Below are 17,061 nucleotides of genomic sequence, written 5' to 3'. Positions count from 1 at the left end.
ATAAATCAGTCAAGGATATTCATATTGTACATGCATATAAATCAGTCAAGGATATTCATATTGTAACATGCATATAAATCAGTCAAGGATATTCATATTGTACATGCATATAAATCAGTCAAGGATATTCATATTGTACATGCATATAAATCAGTCAAGGATATTCATATTGTACATGCATATAAATCAGTCAAGGATATTCGTATTGTAACACACATATGTTGCAAACACTGTCAAGACTCAACATATGCAAGAACATTCATATCGACCACACTGTGGCGCTATAACGGGCACGTGTTTATATCTCTTGATCTGTTTGACTCTTACTGCTTTCACAGTGACCGCTCGCTCCGGGTTGGAGCGAGCGGTCGCATCGGCACTTCGCTCCGCAGGTAGTATAACTTTTTCATTACATTTCATTACATTTCATTATAGTACAACGGTTTGATTTGTCTAATCTTAGCAATTTCTTCTTAGCTAGCTACATAGCCGTCTTTGTATCAAAGATAATTGCATAATTATCGTATTTCGTCGTCCTAACGTAGTCTTCACTGCTATTTGCCCAGCAGCTAGCCAGCTAGCCAGCTAGCAAACGCCCACCGATTAGCAGCACTGTAGTAACTATTACACTCAACTGAACGACTTGATTAGTGTAGTGTTAGCTAGCTACATAGCTGTCTTTGCTGTCTTCGTATCCAAGATAATTGTGTAGTTTAGAGTGTGTAGTCTTAGAGTGATTATCTTAATTTACCGAGGTTAGCTAGCCAGCTATTTGTCGTCCTTAACGTAGGAGACTCTGCTAGCTAGCCAACAGCTAGCCAACAGCTAGCCGACAGCTAGCCAACAGCTAGCCGACAGCTAGCCAACGTCTACCGAATAGGACTCAACAACCCGGTCGCATTCACAGGTAGTATCACATTTTCATTTCATTTCATTACAGTACAACGGTTTGATTTGTTTGATCGTAGCTAGCTACACAGCTAGCTACATAGCCGTCTTTGTATCAAAGATAATTGTGTAGTCTAGAGCGATTTTCTAGGTTAGCTAGCCAGCTATTGTCGTTCTTTTAACGCAACGTAACGTAAACAACACTGCTAGCTAGCCAGCTAGCCCCGAATAGCAGCACTGCAGAAACTATTACACTCAACGGAAAGACTTGATTAGTGTAGTGTCAACAACGCAGCCACTGCCAGCTAGCCTACTTCAGCAGTACTGTATCATTTTAATCATTTTAGTCAATAAGATTCTTGCTACGTAAGCTTAACTTTCTGAACATTCGAGACGTGTAGTCCACTTGTCATTCCAATCTCCTTTGCATTAGCGTAGCCTCTTCTGTAGCCTGTCAACTATGTGTCTGTCTATCCCTGTTCTCTCCTCTCTGCACAGACCATACAAACGCTCCACACCGCGTGGCCGCGGCCACCCTAATCTGGTGGTCCCAGCGCACGACCCACGTGGAGTTCCAGGTCTCCGGTAGCCTCTGGAACTGCCGATCTGCGGCCAACAAGGCAGAGTTCATCTCAGCCTATGCCTCCCTCCAGTCCCTCGACTTCTTGGCACTGACGGAAACATGGATCACCACAGACAACACTGCTACTCCTACTGCTCTCTCTTCGTCCGCCCACGTGTTCTCGCACACCCCGAGAGCTTCTGGTCAGCGGGGTGGTGGCACCGGGATCCTCATCTCTCCCAAGTGGTCATTCTCTCTTTCTCCCTTACCCATCTGTCTATCGCCTCCTTTGAATTCCATGCTGTCACAGTTACCAGCCCTTTCAAGCTTAACATCCTTATCATTTATCGCCCTCCAGGTTCCCTCGGAGAGTTCATCAATGAGCTTGATACCTTGATAAGCTCCTTTCCTGAGGACGGCTCACCTCTCACAGTGCTGGGCGACTTTAACCTCCCCACGTCTACCTTTGACTCATTCCTCTCTGCCTCCTTCCTTCCACTCCTCTCCTCTTTGACCTCACCCTCTCACCTTCCCCCTACTCACAAGGCAGGCAATACGCTCGACCTCATCTTTACTAGATGCTGTTCTTCCACTAACCTCATTGCAACTCCTCCAAGTCTCCGACCACTACCTTGTATCCTTTTCCCTCTCGCTCTCATCCAACACCTCCCACACTGCCCCTACTCGGATGGTATCGCGCCGTCCCAACCTTCGCTCTCTCTCCCCCGCTACTCTCTCCTCTTCCATCCTATCATCTCTTCCCTCTGCTCAAACCTTCTCCAACATATCTCCTGATTCTGCCTCCTCAACCCTCCTCTCCTCCCTTTCTGCATCCTTTGACTCTCTATGTCCCCTATCCTCCAGGCCGGCTCGGTCCTCCCCTCCCGCCCCGTGGCTCGACGACTCATTGCGAGCTCACAGAACAGGGCTCCGGGCAGCCGAGCGGAAATGGAGGAAAACTCCGCCTCCTGCGGACCTGGCATCCTTTCACTCCCTCCTCTCTACATTTTCCTCCTCTGTCTCTGCTGCTAAAGCCATTTTCTACCACTCTAAATTCCAAGCATCTGCCTCTAACCCTAGGAAGCTCTTTGCCACCTTCTCCTCCCTCCTGAATCCTCCTCCCCCCCCTCCTCCCTCTCTGCAGATGACTTCGTCAACCATTTTGAAAAGAAGGTCGACGACATCCGATCCTCGTTTGCTAAGTCAAACGGCACCGCTGGTTCTGCTCACACTGCCCTACCCTGTGCTCTGACCTCTTTCTCCCCTCTCTCTCCAGATGAAATCTCGCGTCTTGTGACGGCCGGCCGCCCAACAACCTGCCCGCTTGACCCTATCCCCTCCTCGCTTCTCCAGACCATTTCCGGAGACCTTCTCCCTTACCTCACCTCGCTCATCAACTCATCCCTGACCGCTGGCTACGTCCCTTCCGTCTTCAAGAGAGCGAGAGTTGCACCCCTTCTGAAAAAACCTACACTCGATCCCTCCGATGTCAACAACTACAGACCAGTATCCCTTCTTTCTTTTCTCTCCAAAACTCTTGAACGTGCCGTCCTTGGCCAGCTCTCCCGCTATCTCTCTCTGAATGACCTTCTTGATCCAAATCAGTCAGGTTTCAAGACTAGTCATTCAACTGAGACTGCTCTTCTCTGTATCACGGAGGCGCTCCGCACTGCTAAAGCTAACTCTCTCTCCTCTGCTCTCATCCTTCTAGACCTATCGGCTGCCTTCGATACTGTGAACCATCAGATCCTCCTCTCCACCCTCTCCGAGTTGGGCATCTCCAGCGCGGCCCACGCTTGGATTGCGTCCTACCTGACAGGTCGCTCCTACCAGGTGGCGTGGCAAGAATCTGTCTCCTCACCACGCGCTCTCACCACTGGTGTCCCCCAGGGCTCTGTTCTAGGCCCTCTCCTATTCTCGCTATACACCAAGTCACTTGGCTCTGTCATAACCTCACATGGTCTCTCCTATCATTGCTATGCAGACGACACACAATTAATCTTCTCCTTTCCCCCTTCTGATGACCAGGTGGCGAATCGCATCTCTGCATGTCTGGCAGACATATCAGTGTGGATGACGGATCACCACCTCAAGCTGAACCTCGGCAAGACGGAGCTGCTCTTCCTCCCGGGGAAGGACTGCCCGTTCCATGATCTCGCCATCACGGTTGACAACTCCATTGTGTCCTCCTCCCAGAGCGCTAAGAACCTTGGCGTGATCCTGGACAACACCCTGTCGTTCTCAACTAACATCAAGGCGGTGGCCCGTTCCTGTAGGTTCATGCTCTACAACATCCGCAGAGTACGACCCTGCCTCACACAGGAAGCGGCGCAGGTCCTAATTCAGGCACTTGTCATCTCCCGTCTGGATTACTGCAACTCGCTGTTGGCTGGGCTCCCTGCCTGTGCCATTAAACCCCTACAACTCATCCAGAACGCCGCAGCCCGTCTGGTGTTCAACCTTCCCAAGTTCTCTCACGTCACCCCGCTCCTCCGCTCTCTCCACTGGCTTCCAGTTGAAGCTCGCATCCGCTACAAGACCATGGTGCTTGCCTACGGAGCTGTGAGGGGAACGGCACCTCAGTACCTCCAGGCTCTGATCAGGCCCTACACCCAAACAAGGGCACTGCGTTCATCCACCTCTGGCCTGCTCGCCTCCCTACCACTGAGGAAGTACAGTTCCCGCTCAGCCCAGTCAAAACTGTTCGCTGCTCTGGCCCCCCAATGGTGGAACAAACTCCCTCACGACGCCAGGACAGCGGAGTCAATCACCACCTTCCGGAGACACCTGAAACCCCACCACTTTAAGGAATACCTAGGATAGGATAAGTAATCCTTCTCCCCCCCCCCTTTAAGATTTAGATGCACTATTGTAAAGTGACTGTTCTACTGGATGTCATAAGGTGAATGCACCAATTTGTAAGTCGCTCTGGATAAGAGCGTCTGCTAAATGACTTAAATGTAAATGTAAATGTATTTTGGCCTTAAAAATGTATTGGGCCATGTTTATATGACCCCCTTACAAACAGGCCCATTGTTACCACATTCTTGCCTGCATACAAATTTATACCTCCCGTGAACATGTCGGCAACAAGTGGTAGCAGTAGTAATATACACCGTCAAAAATACATTCATTATTAATTTGTTTAGGCAGGTCCTAAGAAATATTATAATACTAATAAAATGTATTTTCAAAACAATAGAATGGTATATTTTGGGTTTAATTATGTTATGTCCAAATGAATGAAATCAATAGTTTATTATTTTGTTCATTAATACCCCAATCACAGTTAACACACATATTTTGCAGTAAAAATATAATGGAATACAACAGAATAAAACACAAATAATATTTTTTCCTACACAACTTGTGTCACTGGAATGTGTGGAACCGCTCAGTTAGTAGAGCATGGCGCTTGTAACGCCAGGGTAGTGGGTTCGATTCCCGGGACCACCCATACGTAGAATGTATGCACACGTGACTGTAAGTCGCTTTGGATAAAAGCGTCAGCTAAATGGCATATATTATTATTATTATTATAAAAAAGTGATATTTTGAAAAAGAGCCACAATTAATCTCTTTCCTACCCTCACTCCAGTTCGTTAGGGTGCAGGCATACATTGACAATATCTTCATCATGATACCCATAGAAAATAATAGGAATCCTATTTTCAGAAGCATGTGAGACTCGTGTTCATATTTCATAACCTCTGCGGACTTTTGGAGTTGCCTATATGTGATCGAGCAAAATAATAGGCCTCCACTTGGTTTCTGGTAAATTATTGCATGCTAAATGTGTCTGATCAGTGTTAGATGAACAAATAGATGAGCTACCACTTCCACTTATTTGCCCAGCCAGAAACTACTTAACCAAATAGCCTACAGACGGAGATTCAGTGAAACAAAATCACATTAATTGAGACAAGTCAGTGAAGTCACAGGCTTTTGGTCGAGAGTAGGCCTAGGATACTAAGCGACTGGGAGTGAAGAGCAAAATAATCCACTTGTTAAACTACATAACATGTTGGAAAAATGTTCTAATACATGAGCCAACTAGACAAGATGACCATGAGCAGCACTCACCTCAGCTAACATTTCCCCAGCCTAATTGTAGCCTAATCAATATCCAAACAGAGAATCAGTAAAAACAAAAATCTGACATTGATTGATTTATCAAGATGAGTCCCCAACACTTGTCTCAAAGCAGCGCAATAGTGCTGTCCCAATAAAAATGATGCTGAAATTATTTTCTAATTGAACACAGGCGGGTAGCCTATTGCTTCAAATGTATTACAATGATTGCATAACTTTGGGAGTTTCAGTAAGCAACAATTTGATACATGTCTTCAATTGCATTAGCCTATTTTCTTCCAATATTTTTGTCATTCAGTGATATTTATTCACACAGTAATTCTTCTGTGGTTAAGAAAATAGTGGGCTATGCTAAGAGATGGGAGAAGTGACATGCCTCGCAAAGTTAGGGAGCCGGCAGGAGGATGGTTAACTGGCACTGCCTCGCAACCATCAAGAGTTTAAGAGCTTAGTGTGTGCCAATGCTGCCACAGCATTACGGGCACGTTTCATACTAAGCCCTAGGCAGAAATGTACCAAAATGATTACTAGGTCATTAGGCGGAAATAAATGTTTTAGCTTTGATACCGGCAATACCTTTCAGTACAAGGGCTGAAAAAATGTTGGTGGTATGGTAAAGTTGGCAGAAAAAGTCAAAATATCAGAGTGATGAAATTTGGCACACAGGCTCAGGGATATGAGTCTAGCTAACCCACACGATATCTCAGACACCACTGGCCCGATTCTTCCGAAACATCTTGCCAAAGAGATCCGTTATTTTGCTAAATTTGACTGATTGGCCAGATGATGGCGCTATAACAAGAGGTGGAAAATACTAACTTTGAAACGCCATGCCCCTCACCCCGATTTACCTAATGTCATGAAGTTGCATTGCATTCGCAAAGTATTCAGTCCTGTTGACTTATTCCACATTTTGTTACATCACAGCCTTGTTCTAAAATATTTTTTTCTCCTCATCAATCTACACCCAATACCCCATAATGGCAAAGCAAAAACAGGTTGTTGGAAGTTTTTTGACATTTACATAAGTATTCAGACCCTTTACTCAGTACTTTGTTGAAGCCCTTTTGGCAGCGAATACATCATCGAGTCTTCCTGGGTATGACGCTACTGTATTTGGAGAGTTTCTCCCATTCTTCTCTGCAGATCCTCTCAAGCTCTGTCAGGTTGGATGGGGAGCGACTGGGCACTCAAGGACATTCAGAGACTTGCCCCGAAGCCACTTCTGCATTGTCTTGGCTGTGTAGTGTTGGGAGGTGAGGTCTGAGGACCTGAGTGCTCTGGAGCAGGTTTTCATCAAGGATCTCTCTGTACTTTGCTCCGTTCATCTTTCCTTTGATCCTGACTAGTCTCCCAGTCCCTGCTGCTGAAAAACATCCCACAACATGATGCTGCCACCACCATGCTTCACCGTAGGTATGGTGCCAGATTTCCTCTAGATGTGACACTTGGCATTCAGGCCAAAGAGTTCATTCTTGGTTTCATCAGACCAGAGAATCTTGTTTCTCATGGTCTGAGTCCTTTAGGTGCCTTTTGGCAAACTCCAGGTGGGCTGTCATGTGCCTTTTACTGATTGGTGGAGTGCTGCAGAGATGGTTGTCAATCTGAAATGTTCTCCCATCTCCAAAGAGGAACTCTGGAGCTCTGTCAGAGTGACCATCGGGTTCTTGGTCACTTCCCTGACCAAGGCCATTCTCCCCCAATTGCGCAGTTTGGTTGGGCGGCCAGCTCTAAGAAGAGCCTTGGTGGTTCCAAACTTCTTCCATTTAAGAATCAAATAAAAATCTAATTGTGTTTGTCACATGCGTCAAATACAACAGGGGTAGACCTTACAGTGAAATGCTTGCTTACAAGCCCTTAACCAACAATGCAGATTTAAGAAAAAGACCGACAAAAAAATCAAGAAATGTAATGAACAAATAATTAAAGAGCAGCAGTAAAATAACAATAGAGAGGCTATATACAGGGGGTACTGGTGCACCAGTTATGTTGAGGTAATTGAGGTAATATGTACATGTACATGTACAGTAGGTAGAGTTATTAAAGTGACTATGCATAGATAATAACAGAGATTAGCAGTAGCGTAAAGGGGGATGCATTGCAAATAGTCTGGATAGCCATTTGACTAGATGTTCAGGAGTCTTATGGCTTGTGCCTGGCTGTGTAGTCATGAGTGAATAAGGAGTACAGGAGGGGACTGTGTAAGCACCCCTGAGGGGCCCCCGTGTTGAGGATCAGCGTGGCAGACGTGTTGTTACCTACCCTTACCACCTGGGGAGGCCCGTCAGTTTAGTCCCAGGGTCCTTAGCTTAGTGATGAGCTTTGAGGGCCCTATGGTATTAAACACTGAGCTGTAGTCAATGAATAACATTCTCACATACAGTGCCTTGCGAAAGTATTCGGCTCCCTTGAACTTTGCGACCTTTTGCCACATTTCAGGCTTCAAACATAAAGATATAAAACTGTATTTTTTTGTGAAGAATCAACAACAAGTGGGACACAATCATGAAGTGGAACGACATTTATTGGATATTTCAAACTTTTTTAACACTGTAGGTGTTGTTTTGTCCAGGTGGGAAAGGGCAGTGTGGAGTGCAATAGAGATTGCATCATCTGTGGATCAGTTGGTGCGGTATGCAAATTGGAGTGGGTCTAGAGTTTCTGGAATAATGGTGTAGATGTGAGCCATGACCAGCCTTTCAATGCACTTCATGGCTACAGACGTTAGGGCTACGGGTCGGTAGTCTTTGCTTCTTTGGGCACAGGGACTATGGTGGTCTGCTTGAAACATGTTGGTATTACAGACTCAGACAGGGAGAGGTTGAAAATGTCAGTGAAGACACTTGACAGTTCGTCAGCGTATGCTCGGAGAACTCTTCCTGGTAATCCATCTGGCCCTGCGGCCTTGTGAATGTTGACCTGTTTACAGGTCTTGCTCACATCGGCTGCGGAGAGCGTGATCACACAGTCATCCGGAACAGCTGTTGTTCTCATGCATGTTTCAGTGTTACTTGCCTCGAAGCAAGCATAGAAGTAATTTAGCTCGTCTGGTAGGCTCGTGTCACTGGGCAGCTCTCGGCTGTGCTTCCCTTTGTGGTCTTTAATAGTTTGCAAGCCCTGACTCATCCGACGAGCGTCGGAGCCGGTGTAGTACGATTCAATCTTAGTCCTGTATTGATGCTATGCCTGTTTGATTGTTCGTCGGAGGGCATAGCGTGATTTGTTATAACATTCCAGGTTTGAGTTCCGCTCCTTGAAAGTGGCAGCCCTACCTTTTAGCTCAGTGTGGATGTTGCCTGTAATCCATGGCTTCTGGTTGGGGTATGTACGTACAGTCACTGTGGTGACGACGTCATCGATGCACTTATTGATGAAGTCAGTGACTGATGAGGTGCACTCCTCAATGCCATCAGAAGAATCTTGGAACATATTCCAGTCTGTGCTAGCAAAACAGTCCTGTAGCTTAGAATCTGCTTAATCTGACCACTTTTTTATTGACGGAGTCACTAGAGCTTACTGCTTTTATTTTTGTTTGTAAGCAAGAATCAGGAGGATAGAATTCCCCAGATCTGTGCCTCAACAAAATCCTGTTTTGGTGATCTACGGACAATTCCTTCGACCACATGGCTTGGTTTTTGTTCCGACATCCACATTGGAATCTTATATAGGCAGGTGTGTACCTTTCCAAATCATGCCCAATCAATTGAATTTACCACAGGTGGACTCCAACCAAGTTGTATAAACATCTCATGGATGATCAATGGAAACAGGATGCACCTGAGCTCAATTTCGAGTCTCATAGCAACATAGCAAAGGATCTGAATAGTTATGTAAATAAGGTATTTCTGTTTGCAAAAAAGGTCTATAAACCTGTTTTCGCTTTGTCATTATGGGGTATTGTGTGTAGATGGATGAGGAAATATTTTTTAAAGCAATTTTAGAATAAGGCTGTAACGTAACAAAATGTATAAAAGGTCAAGGGGTATCAAAACTTTTCAAATGCACTGTACATAGGGTCCCTCTCCTCATAAGGAACAAATATGCCTCAGGGACCTATTAGGTCCACCATAATGGATTTTCGTGGGGGACGACATGTTTGCTGTTGCCTTGTTTAAAACTAGAGTTATTGACTGGATACTCAGATGGACAGGTACAACAACTCAAATGGGACATGGGAGGGGGAGCTACAACAGACAAATCACATTTTTCGATTTCTGACACAATCCAAACAGTATGCCTACACACGGCAAATACCAAACATTGACATTGATATTGGTACTCCTTTCTGTAACTTTGACGTTGATCTGTTGGTCTCTAGTGTTGGCTTAGCAATGTTCTCCCAGGGTTGTGTTTTTGTAATTGATCCCATCAGTTAGCTCCCCTATAAGAGCTCTTGTCTATTCATTGCAAAGTGGGACCGCGAAGTGGAGTGGGCCTGTGAAAGGGGGATGGGCACTGAATTGGGTTAAATAATTTAGTTGATGGAAAAGATAATTAATGGGCAAGCCAATAGACAAGCCAGAAGCGATGGGGGGGGTGTCTAATCTAAAGGCCATGAATTATTTAACGCCGGTACAGGACAGGAATGACAATTTCAGTGACAGCACGCAACAAACAAGGTCTACCAATTATCCCTGGCATTTTCCTGTCCGTCTTCTTTACTGTGCACTTTATTCACACCCTGTCAAATCAATGAGCGGGGAGGCAGAGCGGAATCTACCTCTTAATAGACCTGGTCAAATAAAAAGCCTGTGTTATGGGTGTATTGGGAAAGCTGGGCGAAGTGCCAGGGTGGTACAGGATCCAAGGATAAAACATGAATGGTAACTTAGGGTGCATTCGTAAATTCAATCTGGAGTGCCAGAGTGTTGTCAGATTGTCCGTTCATAAATTCTGAGCGTTTCGTTCTCAGAGCGTTCAGAGCGCACACTGGACACCCTGGCCGTGGAGTCGTGTAGGGTTGATCCGAGTGTTCTGGCTTCACAACGGCAGTCAAGCACCCAAGCTAACTGGCTAACATTGGCTAACTAGCTAGCTACTTCCAAACACAAATGAGAGAACCCCTCACTCTGACCATTTTACCCAACCTAGTAGAACTAGTTAGGCTGTTTTCATGTTATCCAGAGCGTTGGTGACTAACTGTGCTGCTGGTAACAATTTAAATTTGAGTGACACCGGCCCTATTCAGTTGGTGTTGAGTGTTTGGAAGTTTGTCAGTGTTCGGAAATTTGTCAGACGAGCGTGTTCTGAAATAAGAGTAGATAGCCAGAGTGATTTAATGAATGCGCCCTTATAATAGACGTTATCATTTAAAAATGTACCAGAACTAGACACATCCATTCCACCACCAATTGGGTAAGTAACATTTATATAATGGAGATGGTAACATGTACTCTGCCTATATGGTAACATGTACTCTGCCTATTTTTACAGGGAGATGGGAGATGGGAGGGAGATGGTTAGATGATTGAGATACAGTATTACAGTAAGGCCAACACTTGAAATTTGACCAGAGTATGATGCGAAACCCCTAACATCCTTCCTTTATGGCTATAGTGGATAAGTGCTTGACTGGACTTGAGTTCTTTGGTTGGGGGTATACGTTCAACCCAGTAAAAATAATCTGATGAAGACAGGTTAGTTACACTTACACTTAGTTGTAATTGTTTGTACTAATTTATAAAGGGTAAGAAATATTAAACTCAGCTTTTCCCCTGAAGACAGTTTTATAGAGATTTTATGATGGATTGGTTCAAGTTGTTGATGCCTACCAATCTGTCCTGAATAAGCAGTAGCTATCAGGGTCAGGGTCGACTTAGCAACACACCGCTGCCTGACTACACAGCTTTTAAATTATGTGTAAAGAAATCAACCACCAGTGTTTCATCAAACACAATGCAAAGTGAGTCGTATTCTATTCCTCTATGGTAATCCCTCTGTGTAGCTCTTCTGTTCCACACCACACACGTCAAAATGAAACCTCAATAGAGTCAGGGTTTAATTCCTCAAGCTTGTCATCTCCAGATGGCTATTATTTGTATTTATTTTTTTTCTTGTTTATTTATTGATGTTAAAGCTGGAGATCCTCAGAGGATAGTAGCCAGCTGTTGCGTTTTGGCGTCACTCCACATAAATGTGGAGGATCGTTATCCTCTTGATCGCATAGCTGTCACTGCCTTCTCTCTCTCCTGCTGCCCAAATCAGGAGGTGGAACATAGCAAAGTGTTACACTTTTTGTCTTCCATTCCAGCTTGGTGTGTGCAGTTTGTCGTTCAGGCACTTTAGGCCTTCATTTTCTCTGTGTCCTCCAGGAGCAATTCACTATATCTTTAGGGAACTTTTTTTAAAGCCTTTTGATGATATCCAGAGGAAATGGATTGTTGAATTATTAAGTGAGGGCTTACTTGTTCTTATACAAATGTTGGACGAGTTATTTTATTCTCATTCTACTCTGTCTGCAAAATAATCTATTTTACCTCAACTTTCCTTGTTTAAATGTTTATGTTTAATCTAGATTGCTTTGCTAATTCATCCTTCATACATGTGCCATTGTTATTTATGGCCATCCCACAATCATACCAATAATAGAATACCAAATGTAAGTATGTTATGCCTACACGTTCAACCCATGTCATTCGGCCTAGCTAAAAGCTAAATGGTTAGTGTTGAAGGTTTAGAACGTGAAGGCATAACATACTTCCTAGTTGATTGGAATATGTAAGCGTTCCACTGTTCTAATTCTCTGTTCTTTCATGTTTAAACAATAACACTCTGGGTATACTTGTGTAAAATGTAGGTCCTCTGGTTAAGCTTCCTACCAGACAAAAATTGTCTCAAGGTACTTGGATATTCAATTAGGCAAACTTGCTTCTAAATCTCTTAACAAACCTCGCAAATGAACTTTGACTCAAAAGATAATGGGCAAATATATACCAAATTTCTCAGTCTTTTCCTTCAATAATATAATATGACACTTATATCCGAAGTGAGTTACAGTCATGTGAGCCTAAATTTCACGTATGGATGGCCCCAACGGGAATCGAACCCACGACCTAAGCGCCATGCTTTACTGACTGAGCATGAAGACACATATGCATACAACTCCAAAATACCTATTATAATCAGAGCTTGGAACCGGTTCAGGGAACAGAACCGAAAACTAATTAAATTGTTCAAGGAACGGAAACAGAACCGGTAATGAAAGTGAACTTTAGGTGCCTGACAACTCACCCTGAATTCCACTCTATCGATCGCTACATACATTCAGTATGAATCTGCCATCCGAGAAGTCGTTTGTGTGACTTCAAAATGAGGGGCGATGTACAAAGCAAATTAATCAGCGATTGGATCGTCTCTAAGAAATCTAACCAATCAGAGTATCAAAGTTAATAACGTCATCGTGAAGGCCGGGTCTGGCCCAACCCATTGGTTTCTGGGACCAATCAGAATGGTCAGAATGTGTTAGAATTCTAGATATCGTAGGTGAGGGAGGCAAATACAGACTCATCGTGGAGAATAAACGTCAGTTTGGCCAGAGTGATGTGGCTGGGTAGTCTGGAAAGAACTTCTGGAACAGAACCGTTACTTTCCAATCTTGAGAACTGGTTAATAATGTTATTATTCCTGTTAAATTCCTAATGTCAGGTATATAATTATGTGAAGTTATCATGCTAATTATAACCTAAACACATTCCAGTTCAGGTCATGTCATGATGTTCAGCGCTTCAAGCCAAGCCTCCTCCATGTTTACTCCTAACTCTCGCCCCCTCCCCACTGGTGAAATGTCATTTGCATCTAGTGCCTGCACTTATCTGACAAATCAAACATGTAAACAACTAACTTACGCATTCCATAGCAAGCTTCTCTGTTTCTGCTAACTGGTGAAGTAAATTAAGGAGGTATTTTTGTAAAAAAAAATATGTTGATTTGATAGGTTTCAAAAAATACGAACAAGTACGAAAAGGAACTATATGAACAGTTACTTTTTTGGTTTCGAACCAGTTCAGAACTTTATTTTCTGGTCGGATCACCGGAACGGAAGGAAAGAAATTGGGGTTCTGTTCGGAACGAAAACATTGTAAAATAATTTTGGTTCCAAACCACGATTATAACCCTTTCTCTTTTTCAGAGCAGAGATGCCTCTGACAAGAAGAAACACATATTATAGGATAATGGAAGTAGAAGTGATACAAGAAGGCATAGGTGTATCAGGGGTTCTTAGACTAAATCAGCTGAACTGTTGACTTTTAGTGTAGGATTAATTGTGTGCTAACCTGTCTAACTCATCACACACACAACAACACACACTCCTCTCTGTCTTACCTGTCCATTCTTTTTTAAGTCGGCCCACATGCTGGTCCCATCTCCGCCCCTCATCAGGACATGGTAGGTGAAGAAGTAGATGCCAGGTAGGGGGCAGGTGAACTTGCCAGTACTGGGTTCATAGTAGTTCCCCACATTGGTCACTACGTCGTCAAACCTCAACACCTCACTCCCTTCATGCTGTTTGCGGAGGCCAGCGTAGAAGGCGATCTTGGGGCTGTAGAAGGAGGGGATGTAGCCCCCTGGGCCGGGGCCGGGGGGACCAGGGGGGCCTGGCTTGCCTGGTTCTCCTGTGGGACCTCTGGGGCCTGGGGGGCCAGGGCTCCCACGAAACCCAGACTTGCCCCTTCTCCCTGTGAAGTCTGGGGGTTGGGGGGAGACAGCGGTCAGCTCGTGGCTGCCCTGTGGGGGGGTGAAAGAGTCGCACACCATCTTGCAGCTGCCGAGCATCTCATAATGGGTGCTCCCGCCTCCAGACGCCCCCCCTTTGGTGGTGTGAACCAATAAGGGGATGGCAACCAGCAGCACCAGCACCATAGCCACGCCCACTCCTGCCCCGATGACACGTTTCCTGCGGCTGAGCCGGGAGGCGGCCAGACTGAGGAAGTCCTCCTCCCCCTTGGCCGGAATGGTGGTGCCGGCCAGAATGAACTCTGGGAAAACCAGGACTAGGGGGAGAGATGGTGAGAGAGGGACTAAGGGGGGAAAGGCGATGGGACAGAGAGGTTCTACACTGGGAGTAGGGGGTGAAGTAGTTAATTTTACCTAAGGGAAATAAGATGTAAATGAGGGAGAGTGAAAAGGTAGGAGGGTTGTGAGGAAAGACTATAAATATAGGAGATTTCAACGTAAAGACAGGAATGAGATGATATAGGACACTTAAGGAACAGCAAAGCTCAATGTCGCAAAGTCAGGAGTCGTTGAAGTCAAATGTCAGGAAGAGAATACAAAACATGTTTTCATTCCGTTCATTTAAAAAATTGTTTTTCTAGGTTTATCCTCTAATTTGTCAAAACCTTTTTCTCCACATTTATTTTTTAACGTAAAATATTTAATCCGGCAAAACAATATTTATTCACTTTCTTCATCCTTCTTTTCAGTAAAGATCTCACTGATATCAAATGTAGTATGTTATTTTTTTTCAGAGGGCTAGAGATGAAACCAGCCAGTTGAGTGTGGACACCTTCTCAGTGTTACAGACACGGGTTGAAACTGACTAAGTCCCACATCCAGTTCTTTGGAAGGTTAAATGCAAGGTTTTTCCCTGGGATGGAGTGTAGATTGTTCTAAAGGGTTCTCTAAAAATATCAATATTTTTCAGCCAGAATGGCAGCAGAATCTCCTGGTGGAATGTCCTTATATTTCTCAGTTGGAGAGCTGTCAGGTGGGGTCTGCTCCAGTATTCCCAAAGGAGTCCATCTCACCCACGGCATTCAGTGAAGGGCACTCACTTGTCTGGTCCAAGGATGAGTGGAGAGGAATGAAAGAGCGCTTAAATCTCTTGTATTTGTTCCTATTCCTACTACCTTGTGTTTCTCTTTCTCTATGTACTTTTCATCGCTTAATCCTGGGTCTGTTTTCCTCTTGGGTAGACTAACAAATTCCCCTCTTAGATATGGTTGTTGCAAGGTGATTTTTTTCAAGTCAGTATTTATTGAAACAGTACTGAGAAAATGTTCTGTTCCTCATAAAAACTTGCTTCTCTGTTTTTTTTGTGGTGAGTTGAGTCGTAGCAGAGAATATCTAAGGTTCCACTGCTCGCCTGTAAATCAGACATCTTGTGCCAGGAGCATTCTATTGGGGGAAGGAAATATATTTTGAGGTTGATGTACATTTAGGCCTACTAAATGAATAGAGTATTTGATTCCCTATATTAATTGCCTTGATTACTATAGCTCAACCATATGCATAAGATACAATGAAGTGTTGATAATATCTAACCATTAACACAATTCTAATCACTTACACAATTACTGCAAAGCAGAGTTTAAATATTGATATCCAATACAAATGGTTTAAATTCATAATTTTATGTGAAAATGAAAGAGGTTTAGTACTACTGTAGAGTAAATTGATTCAAAACTAGTAGACTTAAATGGTTACATTTGTGCAATACATGAATACATGTGAGACTACTTAATCTTTGGAATAATAACAAAACTAATTGTAATAATACAATTATGAATAACAGTCACGCCGAAAAATAATTTGAAACAAAAAAATGTGCTTTGCATAGTAGTCTAGATTAGTTCATTTTTAGGATATTCAATTAATTATCAGTAACTTTATAACTTTATTTAAGCATTTTTAATTACACACATTCCGATATTTAATGTGACCATACATGTTTCTTATGTTGGCCTAGTGAAAATATAAATATCTCCGAGAGATAGAGGCTATTTCAAACAAATCTTTAAAAATATATTTGTTTTATATCGCTCACCTTTTGCTCCTCGTTGCACAATAGAAATGTCGATGATCTGAGATACGCTGTGGGAAGGTGAACCCTTCAGTTTCGCGCAGGTAGACTTTCAACGTGGTCGAGAAAACAGTGAAGACAGCGCATCCTCACCGTCGTCTCCGTGAGTTGTCAAGCTCTGGAATAATCAGATGAACTCGAAAACTAACAGCAAATTCACTTTAGTTTTTCTCTTAATTACAACGAATCGTCGTTATGCCGACTATTATTATTTTTCCAGTCAGTGCGTAACAGGTCACTCGTTGGTCATCAACACCCAAGGCAGACAGACGGAACAAAATAGTGACTTAGGCCACCACTTAACTAATTCACTTTTCACTACCTTTCTATGCTCTAAGAAATTCTAAAGAGAATTATTGTAGATTTTCATATTTTAATCCACTGATAAGCGTCTTTACCAAAATGCAACAGTTTTCTCACTTGTTAGATTTCCTCCTCTCTCCTCTTGACAGTCGCGCGCTCTGCTCCCCCGCCCTCTCGCACAATGTTCCTGTGGTCCCTCTTTCCGCTCTTACACATCGTCCCATTCTGTATGACCTTAGTTGCCTTTCTGTGTCATTATAGTCTTATAAGCGCGTTGATAACTTATCTTAGCTCTAGAATAAACAAAAATGTTAGCATACACAGCAGTTTGTGTATATATTATTACCGGCTCATCACACATGGAGCAAAAGCCACGAGGCACGAGCAGCAATCAGCTACAGGTGAGGAGCCAAAT

The 17,061-nt window shown here is 43.8% G+C and overlaps 1 protein-coding gene across 2 annotated transcripts in view; it reads right to left on the bottom strand.

Moving 5' to 3' along the window:
- LOC118372464 (complement C1q-like protein 4) overlaps nucleotides 1-16,792 on the bottom strand; it is a 28,699-nt gene extending 11,907 nt beyond the window's left edge. For both annotated transcript variants that reach the window (XR_008074295.1, XM_035758384.2), the window contains exons 1-2: nucleotides 16,308-16,792; nucleotides 13,865-15,658 (exon numbers count right to left, since the gene is read on the bottom strand). Coding sequence is in view for 1 of the 2 variants with exons in the window: in XM_035758384.2 (XP_035614277.1) it covers nucleotides 13,865-14,401 (537 nt within the window). In the remaining variant the exon portion in view is untranslated. The remainder of the gene's footprint in view (nucleotides 1-13,864; nucleotides 15,659-16,307) is intronic.
- Nucleotides 16,793-17,061: the final 269 nt, after the last annotated feature.

This window comes from Oncorhynchus keta, chromosome 21 (genome assembly GCF_023373465.1).
Source record: "Oncorhynchus keta strain PuntledgeMale-10-30-2019 chromosome 21, Oket_V2, whole genome shotgun sequence".
In the NCBI taxonomy this organism is placed as follows: Eukaryota; Metazoa; Chordata; class Actinopteri; order Salmoniformes; family Salmonidae; genus Oncorhynchus; species Oncorhynchus keta.
This window is presented reverse-complemented; position numbering and strand designations above follow the sequence as displayed.